The following is a 16883-nucleotide window of genomic DNA, read 5'->3' on the forward strand; positions in this document are numbered from 1 at the left end:
ATATTTAATAACGTGGATGCTATCTACTTACTTGTTTCATTTACTGTGACTTCCTTTGATTTTAATTTGACTTCAAAGCAAATTGTAGCATTAATGAATACCCTTTGTTTTTGCATGTCACTGCTTATTTTCTGGATATTAATTTTGTTGGGCATGAATTTCATGGATGCATTCACTTCCGCAACATCTCGAGACCTGAAAGACATCATTTAAAAAAATGTTTCATTCTGTAACACTAAGTAACACATGGTAGGTGGGAAGAAAGAAATGTTTTAAATACTTTAACAGTGCAAAGCTTTGCACATTACAAATAAGTTGAAAAGGTAAAGATGTCATACTGAGCATTAATAGTGGGCCATCAAAACCAGTGTTTTTCATTTGACAACTGATAGTAGTCTGAATTCATCAGCAGGCATATACTGTACTATCCATAAACATACTCCCTTCCTGTTTGTTCTATGAAAATAATCTAAAAATCACTTTTAAATTTCTGAGTAACTGGAACCCCCTCAAAATGCCATTGTTTGGAATATTGTTCAGTATTCTGGCCAGCCAGCTGTACCTTCTTCCAAGACATGCCATACCTCCCCTTTTCCAGTTGTTTCTATCTTTCTCCTAACCAGAGCTTGGAAAAATTACTTTTTTTTTTGGACTATCTTTTTGGGTAGAAGTTTTCCATCTTGTTTAAAAGAAGCAGTGATATAACCATTTAACAAAAATCCTACCCGGACCCTCTAGATTTTAACAACTATTAAATCTGTATCAAATCTTCCTTTTCTGGGCAAGGTGATTGAGAAGGCAGTTGTATCTTGGATGACACACATTTTCTAAAACCATTTCAAACTGGCTTCAGTACAGTATAGAGTTGAAACTGCTATGGTCACCTTAGTGGATGATCTTTGCCTGATCATTGAGAGGGGGAGTGAGTCCCTGCTGGTGCTTTTGGACCTCTGAGTAGTGTTTCATACCATCAACCATGGTATCTCTTTAGAACACCTGAGGGCTTTTGCAACTGGGGAAACTGTAAATCAGTGGGTCTGGTCCTACCTCTCAGTTACATTCCAGATGGTGGTGCTTTGAGATAGCTGCTAAAATATTAATAATAAATAAAATATTTTTAAAAAAATTAAATGGCTGTTATACAGCATATCACAAGGTGCTATTCTATTTCCAATGCTGTTTAATATCTACATGAAACTGCTGGGAGACGTCATCTGGAGGCATGCAGTGGGGTGCTGTTATGCTGATGACAACCAAATATATTTCTCTGTGCTTTCAAAAGCTAAGGATAAGATATCTCTTCTGAATGACTCTCTAGAAGAGGTAATGGGTTGGATGAAGAAAACCAAACTGAAGCTGAATTCAAACAAGATGGAGGTGCTTACTGTCAAAGGTCCTAACCTGGACTCGAAGGTGTGTCAACCACTCCTGGATGGGATTACACTCCTCTGAAAGACTGTGTTAACAGCTTGAAGGTGCTTCTGGACCCGCTGCTCCAAAAGACAGCCCAAATAGATGTAAAAGACCTAATAGTATACACAGTCTGAAATTCACTGAGCTTTTCTACTAATAAAATAACCAATCTTTGGAGATCTTGGAACATGGCTCTTTTTTCTACAGTATCCTCCTTGGACAATCAGTGATTGGGCACCACTCCTGTAGATATCTGTGAGTAACAGCTTAATTGACCTTTTAATTGAACACTTAATTTACATACCAGAAGAGGGCTGCCCCTCCAAGTCCTCCAATGGTGACATCTGTCAATCCATCGCCATTTAAATCCATTTCACCATGTATAGACTGGCCAAAAAATTTCATCTTTTCCCCATCCCCACCTGATGCGATTCGCTGTGAAAAACCACAATATCTTTATTATAGCAAACTTATTTAAGCATGGTTGTAACCATGCATCTATTTCCTTCAGAACAGGCCTTTCAGAACTAAGTAGGACCTACATCTATGGGGACATGCATAGCTTTACACTGTTAGTCATGGATTTGCTCGTGATTGATTTTTTTTTTTTTAAATCCATTTGTCAAAAGTCCTTTAATCTGGCAATTGATCAAACCTGTGAAAAGAAAAATCTTCACTCTATAGTGTAAAACAATAGAGAATTAAGAGGGCAGTATGGATACCACTCATCTCTTTAATTTTGGTTCACTATCTTCAGTGTAATAAATCATAACTTATGTTTAAAAATAAAAGTAATCCAGTAAGATATCAATAAAAGCAATCTGGTAAGACATCAATAATTCCAAAACCCTTCCTATAAAAATAATAATGATGAATGGGGGGGGGGAATGATTGAAATTACTAGTCTATAGGTAGAATCACAATAGCACGATTACCAGAAGTGACACTACTGAAAACATGCTACATTATCCAATCATTATTATATTTACATACTTCACTGATTCCATGATGCTTCGATAGAATCCTAATCACTGATAGTGTGAAACTCCAGTGAATAACAATTGATAGACTGTGGAACTGAGAATAAATACATTCTCCACTATGAAATCTAAATCCAGGCAACACACCTCCAAACTGCAAAAAAACTCCATGGATTTTGTTGCAAAAGTAAATACATCCAGATTTCTGGGGCCACAGCCCCAGTACTGCCAAAAGATATAGGTTTTGGGATTTGGACAGTCATTTAATTTTGTTCCATACCTGAGCATATTCTTTCCTTATGCTGTTTCCATTGCCATGGTAAACATACACAGCTCCACGATGATCATCTTCTAGAGGAGCCCCTATCACTATATCATTAAACCCATCAAGGTTTAGATCTTTTACTGAAGCAATGGAAGTTCCAAAGCGAGCCCCACAAGGTTCATTCTTGTTGTGATTTGTGCAGTCACTGTGCTTTAGTTGTGAACAGCATGTTTGCTTTACAGGCTCAAGTGACATCTGATATTCAAATGTTTTCTGTAGAGGAGGAAATGCCAAAAATAGATTTTTGTCTATTTCACTACAGAGGTTCTTTCAATCAGAGCTTGTAAAGAGTACTTTGTTTAGACTATAGCTTCTGGAATCCCCTGGCCAACGCAGCTCCAGTCCAGCCCCTAAAAGTAATTCTTAGTTATGTTCTTGATAAACTCCCCAAGATACAGTATATACAGAACCAGCCATGAGTCATTTGTTAGCTCATGCAGTTTGCTGTATTGCAGTATTGTTGAAATCCCAGCCCAGTTCCTCCCTACCAATTATTTTCTCACCATTACCTTGTTCAAAGCATAAACATACACTTTGCCTTGTTCTTCTTTCTCAGTCCCCATGTACATAGGTGCTCCCACCAGAAGAATATCAGAAAATGTATCTTTGTCAATGTCAATGGTTGTAATAACACTCCCAAAATAGGATCCAATCTGTAATTGACAAAAAATAGTATCCTATCATATGTTTGCGAAAATTAAGGAACTGCATATTTTGTTGGTGCTAGTTGTACATCCAGGCCTTAAAGATAAATCCTCTGCTTCTGCTCAAGCTATTTACCTTAGATGTTCTTCTTTCTTCCTGCGTACTTGAGTCAAGTAAATTTTGATAGTAGGGGTTCCAAGGCAGACTAGGAGAGTCATTTTCATTTCATTTTATTTTTTTACAAAATTCCCAGAAAAACTCTGAACTTTTTGCAGAGGCTGTCTACCATGCTGTTTTAGATTTATGTTAAGACATTAGGTTTCTTTTTTCCCCCTTGACTGCCAAGAAAGTATGCATTTGATGACATTTAAAATGGACACTCTACAATTATAGACTAGGCTACATTGATTTGAAATGGCTTTAATCAGAAACTAATTTATGAAAGCAATGACTTTTGACTACTGGGCAAAGTACAAGGTGTTGGTGGTCACCTTTAAAGCCCTACATGGCTTGGGCCCAGAGTACTTGAGGGAACGCCTTTTTCCCTATTGTCCGCCCTGCACACTAAGGCGGGATACAAACCACCATATAGTACGTATTCTATACGTACTAGGGTTAGGAAGGGGCGGTGCTTCCGCACCCCCCTAACCCTAGTACGTATAGAATACGTACTATATGGCGGCGCCCCTTCCACATGGGCGCCGCCATCTTTACGTACTGGATGCATAGCGTCCAGACGTGTCGTGGCGCCTATGACGTCGCGAATGCGCCAGCGGCACCTCGTGACGTCATAGAGGCGCCGCAAAAAGAAGCTCCGAAATGGAGCTTCTTTTTTGCTCTGCGCGGGAGCCGCGCGGTTTGGCTGCTGCGGCTCCCTCGCGGAGCAAATGGCGCCGGCGGGAGACCGCCGCAAAGCTGAGGTCTGTATCCCGCCATAGGTCCTCTGGAAGAAATCTACTAAAGCCAAAAAAATCTAGGTTAACATCAGTTTCCCAGAGGGCCTTCTCTACTACTGCTCCTAAACTATGGAACGACCTGCCGGAGGAGATCCGTCACATTTCCACTCTGACAGCTTTTAAGAAAGCATGGATCTCTTCCAGCAGGCCTTGCCAAGTTGGTTACCCTCCCCAGATATAGAGATATTGTCCTCTCATTTGTCTATTCTTCCCTGCCGATGTTTCTGCCTTTTTAAAATGCTTTTAATGCTTTTAATGTTTTTATACTATTATTGTTTAATTCTGTTTTAGTACTGGGCATGGGGGGGCGGTAGGTCTAGGGTTTCATTTTTAACTCTGTTGTATTTGATGTATTTTATTGTTGTAACCCGCCCGGATTCTTCGTGATTGGGCGGGCTATAAATAAATCTTTATTATTATTATCATATTATACTGGTTTTTCTGCAGTGCTAAATTTTCTTAACATGGATGATGCCATGCCACAAATATGTGGATGCCATCCTAGCAGTAAATTTATGGTAATATGTACACTTACTTGTTCTCCATTTAATCGTTGAAGTATTTCTATATCTCCCGCTTTCATTCTATATATGATTACTTGACCAGTGTGATTATATCGAGGCTGGCCAGCAATGTACAGCACATCTCCTGGTACTGAGGCAGAATTTACTGTATAACCTAAAGAACCAAAGATACAGCAGTCATTCTCATAATGGTTTGACAATAACTACATCATCCTTTTAAATTAAAATGAATACGTAATGATGGTGTAAAGTTAATGTGAATAGGCTGTTGGACTGAGATTTGAGACATCCATACTTAAATCCACACTGGGCCATAGTATTCACTGAGTGACTATGTCAGTCGTTCATGCTGTATAGTCCTCTAAATGCTCTAAATAATCCTGTAAGGTTAAGGGTGGCATTTTCTTTCTGGCATGCTTTTAGAAGAACTTGAGAAAGTCTTATTGCAATTAAAGATCTGAGAACTAGCCACAGAATGAATATACTACATTGTAAAATTTTGAACACAAACTAATCTTGTTTTATCATTGCACACATTATTTGTTCACTATTTCTTTATCTTTTAAAGACCTATTGAAAACACTGGGATTTGCAAAACAAGGAGGTAACCAAAGCAACATGGGCAATGGACGGAATTAGTTCCAAATTCTGAACATTTGCTCCAAAATGTCTTCCAGTGTGAAGTCATATTTATGATATAATAGAACAGATATCTGTAACCTAAAGTTTGCTTGTTTGCTTCAAGATGGTGTAGCTTGTTGTAAAACTAGGATATTTAGGAGTTTGTTGTTGTTGCTGTGTGCTTTAAACTCCTTTTTGATTTATGATGACCCTAATTCAACCATATCATGGGGTTTTCTTGGCAAGATTTGTTCAAAGAGGGTTTGCCAATGCCTTCCTCAGAGGCTGAAAGAGTGTGGAGGGATTTGTGTAGGATGTGTGTGTGAAAAATTGGCCAGAAATTGAATGAGTTTCCAAGGTAGAATGGGAATTCAAACCCTGGTCTCCAGAGATGTAGTCCAACTCTGAAAACACTACACCAACCTGGTTCTTGGTTTTGACGGCAGCTAAGAGAAATTTAATAAATGAACTGAATATTTTACTTACCCAGGTAAGCTGCAAGGGGCTCATTTTTTTCTGAAGATTCATCATAAAATGTGTCATTTCTTGGGATTAGGAAAGCACTATCCTTTAACATGACAACAGTTCCATTCCAGTCATAGGCTCCTACTGCTCCAAGCATGATCCAGTCCTTAGAAAGCAGGATAAATAATTTCTTTAGATAAATCATACATTCTGCCACTTGGTCACTGTGTTGTTATATTCTTGATGGCATTTGGTATTTGGTACACATCATGTATTAGTCCACCACTCTGTCCTCGTATTTTTTATTGTGTTTTTAATAGATATTTTAATTGTAGTATGTTTAATCCTGTTTTAAGGGGGGATTTGGGACATAATTTTGTAAATGTGGATTTTAATGTGTTGTGAGCCGCTTTGATTGTCTTGTCACAGAAAAGCGGGATACAAATAAAAGTTTTATTATTATTGTTTTTATTTAAGCCAAAAAATGGGGCTGCCCCAGGAAAATATAGAGAACAGAAGGTTATGAACTATTCATAACTTAAACAAAATTATAAGAAGCTGGTTTTATATTATTAATTTTAGCTAACATAGAATCATCTATAGTTCCTTTAAAAAAAACAACCCTACCTCAGTCTTGTTAGTTTACCTGGGAATAATGGGCACTGAACCCAGCTTGAGACATTTCCATTTCAAAAGACGCTGCCAGCTTGTCTTTGGTAGCTGTAAAACAGTGAAGGCATTATGCTTTACTACACATAGCTGAATATGACATGCATACTTAATTTTATTTATTTATTTACATTTATGTACTGACTTTCAATAAAAATAACCAAAGTGGTGTACAATGGGGCAAAATTCTAAAATATTAATGCCAACAAAAATCATTCAAAACATATTGACGCTGACCTGCAGTCTATGATGGGACAATATCACCTCCTTCCCACAAGCTTTGGTTGGTAGCAGTGGCATCCCCAGGCTTGGTGTCACCCAGTGTGGGAAGGGGCTGCCAGGGGTTGGGTAGCAACCTCCCTGGTCTTTCCACTCCCTCACTGAGCTGCCTGCTTGCCCAGGGCTACTGGAGGACTGCCAGACAAGTGAGACAGCAGAAGGGGATGGAAGGGGCACTTCACACTTTCTGCTTTGCTGCTGCCACAGCTTCTTTCTGGGAGGGAGCCCAACAGCGGCAAAGCCAGGAAGGGCACACTTGCCCATTCTCATATGACCCTGCTGAGATTCCTAGTGGTGTCACTAGGGTGCAGAAGGTGTGAGGGGGGTGTGGCGCGGTGACACCACTGCTCCTAAAACACCTATCTTTTGGTATAAATAGGCTGTGGCATTCATCTGCTTCCCTTTAAAATGCTTTAAGAGATGGTGGGAGTGGGGTGAAGCTCAGTGGGAAGAGAAAGGATTTTTTTTGAAATTATGTTTTTTCAAATTTCAAAATTTTAAATTTTCAAAAAAATTAAAGATTTTTTATTTTTAACAGATTTTCCTTTAAAACATCTCATTTTTAATAGAATTTTCTCTAAGCTTTTTGTTTCGAATTCTATTCCACTGTTTTTTTAAATCTTCTTTATATTTCTTTTTAAACTGATGATACAGCAACCAATGAATCTCAAGGCCTTCTTTCTGTAGGTCTGTTCATGTTTTGAAGGTTTCTCCCTTTGTAGTTTTAGTTAGTAAATCATTGTAGGTGATCCATTTTCCTTAATATAGTCCTTCTTTTCTGTGAAAAGCTTCCTGTGTGGATGTCCATCTCAGGAATTTTAAGTGAAGGGTTCGCTTATCCTAATTAAAGCCTTCCTTATAAAGTGCTTATTTAAATCTTTAAATGATTCATTTTCCTGGTAGCAAAGATATGCGTGCCGACCTTTTTCTAAATTAGCTCCTTCTAGTTCCAGAAGACTTTGATTTTTTTAGATTTATCCAGTGTTTTATCCACATTAAGGTGCACACATTCAAATATAATTGGAGGTTTGGTAAGCCCAGACCTCCTCTTCAATTGCTTTCCTGTAACACCAACATGGAAAACATATGATATCTAATATTTACAAGATCTTGTTTAATATTGAGTTGGAAGAAGAAACGGTTCAGAGTTGCATGGTGAAATGGATGCAAGATCTAGGACAACAAATACCCCTGGAGTGCTGAGAGAGGGTATGAAAGAAAAACTTAAAGTTTACTAAATGTGTCCAGCTGATTGAAAACTACAATAAAGTACTCTATAGATGGCATCTTTCACCTGCTCAATTGGCGAAGATGAAGAATCGTAAGGATGGTAAATGATGGAAATGTGGACAGAATAATGCTTCCTTCTACCACATGGTATTTGAGGCAAGAAAATTTTGAGAAAAGTTCCACCTAAAACTTCAGATGGTATTTGAAATAAACTTTGGAAAGGAACCTAAAATATATTTACTGAATATTACATAAGATTTTAAAGGAAAACTTAACAAGGAAGAAATAGATATCATTCTTTATTTGATTACAGCAGCATGCTTAATATATGAGAGGAACTGGAAAGTTGAAAATGAACATATGTTGGAGGACTGGATAGTAAAAATCAGTGAACTTATGGCAATGGATAAAATAACAATGGAAATTAAGGACTGATCGGAACAAAATTCCCAAAGAAAATGGAGATAGTAACTAAACTCTGGGTTTAAATCTTAGAGGTAATGAATAGTATTATTTATTATTTGCTGAAACAAAGTTTTTTCTCTCTTTGTTAATTACTTTATAAAAGGAGCTATAAAAGGGTAAAAGGGCAAAAGAATAATAAGTTAGGCTTTGTGGGTTGTAAAAACCATTAAATAACTTGGAGTCTAAAAGGCCAAGATCAACAAAATATGAAAGCAAATCTTAAAAGAATAGGAATTGTATATGAGGAAGGGAATAAGCTATCCCTAGAAAATGAACTCTGGAGGGTACAGCTATCTCTTTAATTTACTTATCCTTCTCATATATGGGTAATAGAGGGGGAAGTCTGCAAAATGTAGTCAATATTTTTATTTTTATTTTTCTAAGCGAGTAAATTGCATTGTGTCAAGAGAAATCTAGTAACATAAATAATGTGTTAAGCAACAGAAGCTAATGAGAATTTGAAAATATGTAAGAAATCTCACCTTTATCTTTAATAATAATAATAATAATAATCTCATTTTAACCAAATCTTCACTATGTATATTTAAATACATTTAGGTCGGGCATATGATATTGTAATTGAAAGTAGAATTTTAATTTGAAAGTATAATGTTAATTTCGCTACTTGTTTACTTCACAACTATTAGCATTACATTCAGTGGTATATGGGAATTACGATTTACAAGTAACATCAGTGCAAAAAAAGCATTACTAAGGGGCCATTCAGACTACCTTTTATACTGAATTGTAAACCGGATTAAAAGTCAGAAGTTCCCATTGGCACCGGTTTAAACACATCAGAATTAGGGTCTTTCACACTCAATCCAGGACAAATCCCCCTTGGAGCGGTTTTTCGGAAGTGGATTATTTCCCGGGTCTTTTAGGAAAACCTATTTCTTCCCTGCTGCTGGCAAATGTGAACTTGGCCCCGGTCATTGATCGGGTCAAGTTCAGGTGAGGGATTTAGGTCAGAGGGAGGAGCAGAACATGCCTCCCCTCTCGCAGGCAGCTTTCTCTCTCTCTCTCTCTCTCTCTCTCTTTCTTAGAATTTTTATTTTTGACAGACTATGCAAATAGTTCTACAGGTTGATACATATACATATTGATAGAATGTATATGCGTGCTACATTTCCCTTTCGTTTGCTTGCTGCCGGCATGGCACCTCACTTTGCAAGTGGCTTTTTTAAAAATTATTTTTGTGTGTGTGTGACAGAATATGTGCATGCTACATTGTGAATGTTACAAATGTTTCCCTTTCAATTTGACAAATTGAGACAATGTGTGAATGCTTGTGCAACATGTGTGTATGTAAGGAGAGGTGGCATTCTGGGGTGGCAATCGGAGAGAAAGTAGATGCAGAGATGGCATTCAGGTGGCCTCCCCTGCAAGCAACGTTTGTTGTTGTTGTTGTTATTATTATTATGACAGATTATGCGAATGCTTTGGGCTGGAAGGAAGGGAAGGGAAGAGGTTCCAAAGAGAAGGAAATGCTGAGCTGGAAGTGAAGGGAAGCTAGAGGCTGGCATTCAGAGGGAAGGCTGTGGAAACCCATGACTTTGGGGGAGTCACACTCTCTCAGCCTCAAGACAAAGGCAATGGTAAATCTCATCGGAACCAATCTTGCCAAGAAAACCCCAGGATGGCATCATTTTAGGGTTGCCATAATCTGTAATAAATACACACAACACACACACACACACCTGGAGGTTTTTAAATTTGACAAGTTGACAGAATATGTGCACATTGCCACCAGTTTTTTTTTAAAGGAGGGAGGAAAGCACCAATTTGGTTGGCCAATGCCTGTAGGATATGTCACCTTTGACGAAAGCGGAAGTGAATTTGATTGACAACAAAGGAGGCTCCATTTTAAAGTGGTACTGCAAATGTGAAATTCAGAGGGGCAAATTGCCCCAATCGAGGTAACGGGTAGTGGGCACTTCTTTCCGAGCAGATTTGATATGGGGGCAACCGGATCTATCCAGTTCTATCCAGTGCAAATGGGCTAGTGAGAATGGGGCCTAAGTATGGTGTGAAATGGGAGGTCAATGGTGTGTGTGTGTGTGTGTGTGTGTGTGTGTGTGTGTGTGTGTGACACCATGAGTTACCTCACTGCATGACACCAACCCTAGTGATGCCACTGACACCACTGCCTGGTCGTACTGTGCTTGAATTACAGAAACCCTTTCAGCCTTAAACTACTCACTAGCAATAACAGATCACTTAACGAAGATTTAAAAACAGGTCTAGAATCCACAATAAATCCAGATTCCAATAACTCAGGATTGAATAACACACAACTCATGGGCCAAATGCAGTCCCAATCTCATCTGTAGACCTCAGACCTTTTCTACAGAAAAATATAAAAAGAATTCAATTCTCAGAAATCTTCAGGAGAAGCAATTCTCCATTAACATAAATACATACTTTATTGCTTTTGGCCAATGGCCATTGCAAAATCAAAGTAATAATACAATACACATAAAATTCCTATAAAAACAATATACAACAAATTGTATCAGATAGCAAAAGTTTAACATTAACAATTATGTACAACTTAGATAACATGAATATGTTAAAATTCGCAGTTGGACCCCTTTAGATCAATTCTCCATTAAAACAATACACAGGCCCCCCACATATAGTTTTGGTTTCCACAAAGGTTTGTCTGAGTTTGCACTAGGCTTTAATTTTGTGAGATTTGGCTAATGACAGATCCCAGGAAAGAAAACTAGCTCCTGGAACTAAATCTGTTTTTGGCAACACTATGTCCAGATCAAATAATGTCATTTACAATATTAGAGGTTTGTTTACTTGGTCACTGTCTAGTGTGAGGCATGGCATCTTTGTCTAATGTGAGGCAATGCCCTTCTGCATAGGACATAGGGCAAACAGTTTATGCAGAAAAATAAATGGACACAGATCTTGCCAGAAATGGCAACATTCAAAAACCAGTGGAAGAATCCTTCAGCCTCTCAGTACATTTCACTGATGTTAAAGCAGCCAGTGCAGAAACTTCAAAGGGAGATTGGCGCAAGAAGACAGCTAATATATTATTCCGTAGAAAAGGTCAGTCTATCAGCAGAAGTTTAAATGGGGTAACTGTTTCATATAACAATTGATGTCCACATTGGCTTAACTAGGACTAAGAATTTGTATTGTCAACACATGTTGGATGTCAAATACTCATAATGTACTTTCTGCATTTGATTTTCAATTCATTGTTCTGTCCCCTCATAATCTACTATCCCATTTATATATTGCAAATATACTGGACATTCTGGTTAGGCGTTTGATAAAGTGAGCTATATCCACAAAAGTTTGTTATGATAAATTTGTTAGTCTTTAAAGTGTGACAAGAATCTTTGTTGTTTTAATCTGGTTGTGTAATTGCATTCCAGCTAAGAAACAGCAAGAATAACCCAGAACATAGAGAATTTTCTTTTCTGGAAAAGCTTCAAAGCAAAAGGGAGCTATTCATTTTCAAAGGAACAAAAATATTTTCAAAGTACCCATGTGCTGCCTATTCATTATCTTCAAGGCTACCATTTATTACGTTATTAAGCAAATTAACCTCTCAGATTGTACACAACCAGAGAATCAAGAACATAATGCAGTTGCATTTGGGAAGAAGTGGGGTACTTACAGAAAGCCATAAACAGAACACGCTGTATGTTTTTCAACAGATTTTATTTTTTACATATTGCACTGGAATACAATCCAGTCGTGACTGAGGCTTCGATGACTCCACAATGCTAAAACTTGACATGTACATGATCAAATAAAAGATAGCCAGGGCCACAGCAAATGGTTAAAGGGTGAGCTTTGCCTGCAGAAGGCCCCCAGTTTAGTCATCAGCATCTCCAGCTGGGATTGGAGAATTTCCTGTAATGAAACCCTGGAAAGCTGCTGTTCTGTCACTTAGTGTTAAGAACATTGGGTTAGACCAGCAGGGGACAAGGTTTTGGTTTATGAGCTGCATTGGCCCCCAGGGCTGTTTGTGGCTCCCAGGGGCCCTGCTTTTGTCCCAAAATGCCTTTTTTAAAATCAGACTTCCAGTGACTTACTCTTTTGGGGGGGAAAATCCTTTCCTGTACCTCAGAGAGGCTAAAATAATGGAAAGCATACCCCTCACAGCTCCTAAAGGGAAAGGGGGAGATTTTTAGCAGTGTATGTGTGTTGCCCCCTGAGTTCCCCTAGGGGGTCTATGCAGCCGCCTAATCTTCCACAGTTGCCAACCCCTGGGCTAGACAAACCATGATCTGATTCCATAAGAGACACCTTCCTATGTTCCTATATTGGAAACAATGGACTTTTTCACACAGGAGACAAGCATCATTAAAATGTGATTAAATCATGCCAATAGCATGATCGGGGGGAAGATTATCACACCCTGGTGCACTTCTCCCATTATTATCCAATGGCGTGTCCATTACAGTTTATGCATGGGACATAAACAAAACAAACAGCTTAATTTATATACCACTTCATACTGAACTAGCAGTGTTTAAGCAATTTACAACTGTAAGCTAATTGCCCCCAACAATCTGGGTAATCATTTTAGCCTCCTTGGAAGGATGCAAGCCTGAGTCAAGCTTGAGCTGTTTTGCTGGTACCTCTGAGTATTCTTTACCTAAGAAAACCCTACAAAATTCATGAGGTCACCCTAGGTCAACAGGTGATCTGAAGGCACACATGCATACAAATAGGAAAGTACCGGTTTAATTCTCTTCTTCCCTGGTGTAGCCCTAATGGCTAATTTGCAAAGCCTGGAAACTCCCGGCTTTGAAAAGAGGCTGTCTGAACTTGGATTCTATCTGAAGATTACCTGGTCTGCACCTGCTCGGTGGTGTTAGTGGCAAAAATGCTTGTGATGATATCAGGATACATCATGAATTAGAATTCAATTTGGGAGCAGTAAGTCATTTTTTAAAGCTGTGCAAAAAGCTCCTACATCTCAGATGAAAATGAGAATTTCCTTTTCGGTAGTGCGAAGGGCTTGTATGTTACTGGGAAAGAAATATCAAGGTGCTTTCTGCACCGGCATTTGGGACGTCCGGAGGACGTCCTATTTTAAAAAAGGGGTGTCTCTTATAGACGCCCCTGTGCCTAATACGGACTCCGTCCGTACAAGATGGCGCCGGCCCTTCTACACGGCCGGCGCCATCTTTGCGTATCGGACGCTGAGCGTCCGTACGCGTCGCGTCCCTTGTGACGTAGCTAGTGCGCCCCTGGCGCCTCGCTACGTCGCAAACGCGACTGAAAAAGAAGCTCCATTTTGGAGCTTCTTTTTCTGTCTGCACAGGAGCCGCGCCGTGTGGAGGCTCCGGCTCCCCTGCAGACTAACCGGCGGTGGCGGCAGACCGCCGCAAAGCGGCGGTTTGTATCCCGCCCAAGTTTCTTTCCCTTTTATACACATACAGCTTGGGTGGAGTGCAGCCAAAGTTTAGAAGTGAGGAAATGAATAATTTTCACAAGCTAAGAAGAAAAATATATTACGCTCAACTGAAACAAGCTGCAGTATTGAGAAACTGTTGCATCCTACCATTGATTCTGTACAAATCCAGTTATTCGAAGGAGGTTTGAATCATTTATTAGCAATAAAATGCTAATGCATGTAGTTACATCAGTGAATTCCTCTGTATATACATCTGTTGACACTGATGCAATTGTTCTCTGCAAACAAGCTCCCTGGGATTATCTAGGAAAGACTGAGATATTTAAATATAAAGTATACACAGATGTTTTCCCTACTAAGGGATATAATCTCTTGCAAATTACTTGTATTGCTGCCTAAAATTTTAAAGCACTGCTAGTACTTAAATAAATGCAAACATGATGCTATTTCTATTAATACAGCCTATAAAATCGGATGGGGTAAGTGTGGGTTTTATGTGAAGGTCATTGTTTGACTCACAAAGCTCTCCTTGCCATCCCCTCCATATTTGGGGGTAAGCTCAACATTTTGGATGTCAGGTCATGTTTAGAAATAAAGGATATGGAAGAGGTGGATAGAGAGGTTGGGAGAAAAGTCCTAAAATACAGAAAAATATCCAGTAACATCTCTCAAAGGCTTTGGGGAATGAATTATTACTTCAATTTTTGTAGCAAAAAAAGACATCCAATTCCCCCCCCCCCATAGTGATTGGAAATGAAAATGCTCCCCAGGATCCCAGGTGAGGCTGATGTTACTGCAAACCCCTGACAGTTGCGCAATGTTGCAATTAGAGAGGAATGTAATAGAGGTTACAAAGATGTAACTAGAACACAATGTGAAATGGCAAGGCTACGTCACAGTAAGTCCTGTACCCGGGAGCAAAAAGACGCCAGTAAAAATTCAGCCTGGAAACAACTAATACATACAGTCCAACAAATTTTGGGTATCCCGTGTATGACTGAATTGATCTAGCAGCTCTGCATCTAACAATTTGAAGCAATTGGTGGGGACTGTACCAGAGGCCTGCTTTGCCTTTATAACACAGTGTTTGGTCAATACACACATTTCACCATCAAGAGAATAAAGACACAAAATGTGCCCAGAGATTTGTAGTTCAAAGAAGAAGAACATTTCCAAGCTCCGATAGAACAGGATTGCTCTTAAATGGATTCTTTGTCATGGTCTTTAATGAAGTGGCCATTATTACAATCATATAATCTTTAAAGACTTAAAAGGCTAACTTCATTATTGAACTTGGAGAAAAATTCTAGATATCAATATCTTGACTAAAATCCATAACGGGGAAATCTGGCAGTGGGAACATCTTTATTTACCACAAAGTCAGTACTGAAACATGTTAAAGATGAAAGAAAAACCAAAACTGAAAAAGAAAACATACCTTCCAGGGCAAATATCCTCTCTCCCAGAGCTTCAACAATAGTAACCAGGGCTAATTCATCAGAGACATTAAAAAAATGCTTCTCAGTTGGCTCACTGGCAATTGATTTGATTTCTTCAACTAATTTGTCAGTGCTGAGGTTCCCTCGGTTATAATGGCCAAGAATCTATAGAGGTTTTTTAAAAAGAAAAGAAAACACATACAAGAACCCATCAAGAAGTCATGTGATATGTAACGTTTCAAAAAGAAGCCTCACAACTACAGGAAAATATGGGAAATTGCAGAGATGGAAGACAGAAGATACGGCATTGGAAAAGAAATCATAGGCGGGTTACACACCGCCAAAAAGTACATACTCGGCACGTACTAGGGTTAGGAAGGGGCGTCGTTTCCAGACGCCCCTAACCCTAGTACGTGTCAAGCACGTACAAAATGGCGATGCCCATTCTACACGGGCACTGCCATTTTGACGTAGCGGACGCTTAGCATCCGCACTTCTCGGCACCATTATGACACCGCAAGTGCGCCAATGGCGCTTTGCAGCATCATAATGGCTCCGCAAAAAGAAGCTGCATTTTGCAGCTTCTTTTTGTTGCGTGAGGGAGCCACTCGGTTTGGCCGCTGCAGCTCCCTCATGCGACAAATGAGGGTGGCGGGAGACCACCCTTTTTGGGCAGTCTGTAAAGCGCCATAGATATTCTGCAAAGCCATGACATTTTGTTGCTTGAGGCAAATCTAACACCTCCTGCCCCATTTCACATTGAGAAACTGACTGACCTGCTGGTTCAATTTTACCTCAATATTGTGGTGGCATCAAGACAGCAATACATATGGTTGTAAGTTAGCAACAGCGTGTCATTGTTGGTCTTACGGTAGTTTTAACTGTGGGGAACAGTATACCACCTGAAAGGAGGGCTTGTTTTTCTTCCAAAGATGCAATCACACTAGGGACAGCTGAGCACTGAAATTGTCCATAAAATCCATATTATGAAAACGTGCTTTATGGATTCATTCTTGTGTGCATTAAGACTGGGAGAAGCCTGAGGCTAAGCATATCAATTTCCTAAAGAGGCTTAGTTTTCTGTAAATGGAGATCTCCCTGACTAAAAGTTCCACAAGTGTTACTCCCTGGCAAAGTGTTACTTTGAAATTCTGTAGTTGTTGAAACTTTCTGAGTCCATGCCAAGCAGTTAAGTCACAGCTGGTGGCTTCTGCATCAGTAGGGCAGGAAATGCCCTCCAGGTTTTAATAGAAATATTAATGGAGCTATCAAAGGTGCTCAGTCTATTTCAAGAACATGGCTTAATACAATCGATAGCTCTTTTCAACACCTGGAATGGACATAGTGCTCCCCTAACAGGAAAACAACCATCCCTTTCTGTATGTTGTCGCATAAACATATAACAATTAGTAGTGAATTACTTGCTATTAAAGCAGGTTTTTGCTATTGAAGCAACAACACTTTCTCAATCACTGCT

The 16883-nt window shown here is 39.2% G+C and overlaps 1 protein-coding gene across 1 annotated transcript in view; it reads right to left on the reverse strand.

Annotated features, from left to right (window-relative positions):
• ITGA1 (integrin subunit alpha 1) overlaps nucleotides 1-16883 on the reverse strand; it is a 94307-nt gene that overhangs the window by 38643 nt on the left and 38781 nt on the right. The window contains exons 9-16 of the mRNA XM_042451259.1: nucleotides 15406-15571; nucleotides 6576-6649; nucleotides 5951-6095; nucleotides 4855-4997; nucleotides 3228-3371; nucleotides 2674-2931; nucleotides 1718-1848; nucleotides 32-195 (exon numbers count right to left, since the gene is read on the reverse strand). Of these exons, the coding sequence (XP_042307193.1) occupies nucleotides 32-195; nucleotides 1718-1848; nucleotides 2674-2931; nucleotides 3228-3371; nucleotides 4855-4997; nucleotides 5951-6095; nucleotides 6576-6649; nucleotides 15406-15571 (1225 nt within the window). The remainder of the gene's footprint in view (nucleotides 1-31; nucleotides 196-1717; nucleotides 1849-2673; nucleotides 2932-3227; nucleotides 3372-4854; nucleotides 4998-5950; nucleotides 6096-6575; nucleotides 6650-15405; nucleotides 15572-16883) is intronic.

The sequence above is a fragment of the Sceloporus undulatus genome, chromosome 2 (assembly GCF_019175285.1).
Source record: "Sceloporus undulatus isolate JIND9_A2432 ecotype Alabama chromosome 2, SceUnd_v1.1, whole genome shotgun sequence".
In the NCBI taxonomy this organism is placed as follows: domain Eukaryota; kingdom Metazoa; phylum Chordata; class Lepidosauria; order Squamata; family Phrynosomatidae; genus Sceloporus; species Sceloporus undulatus.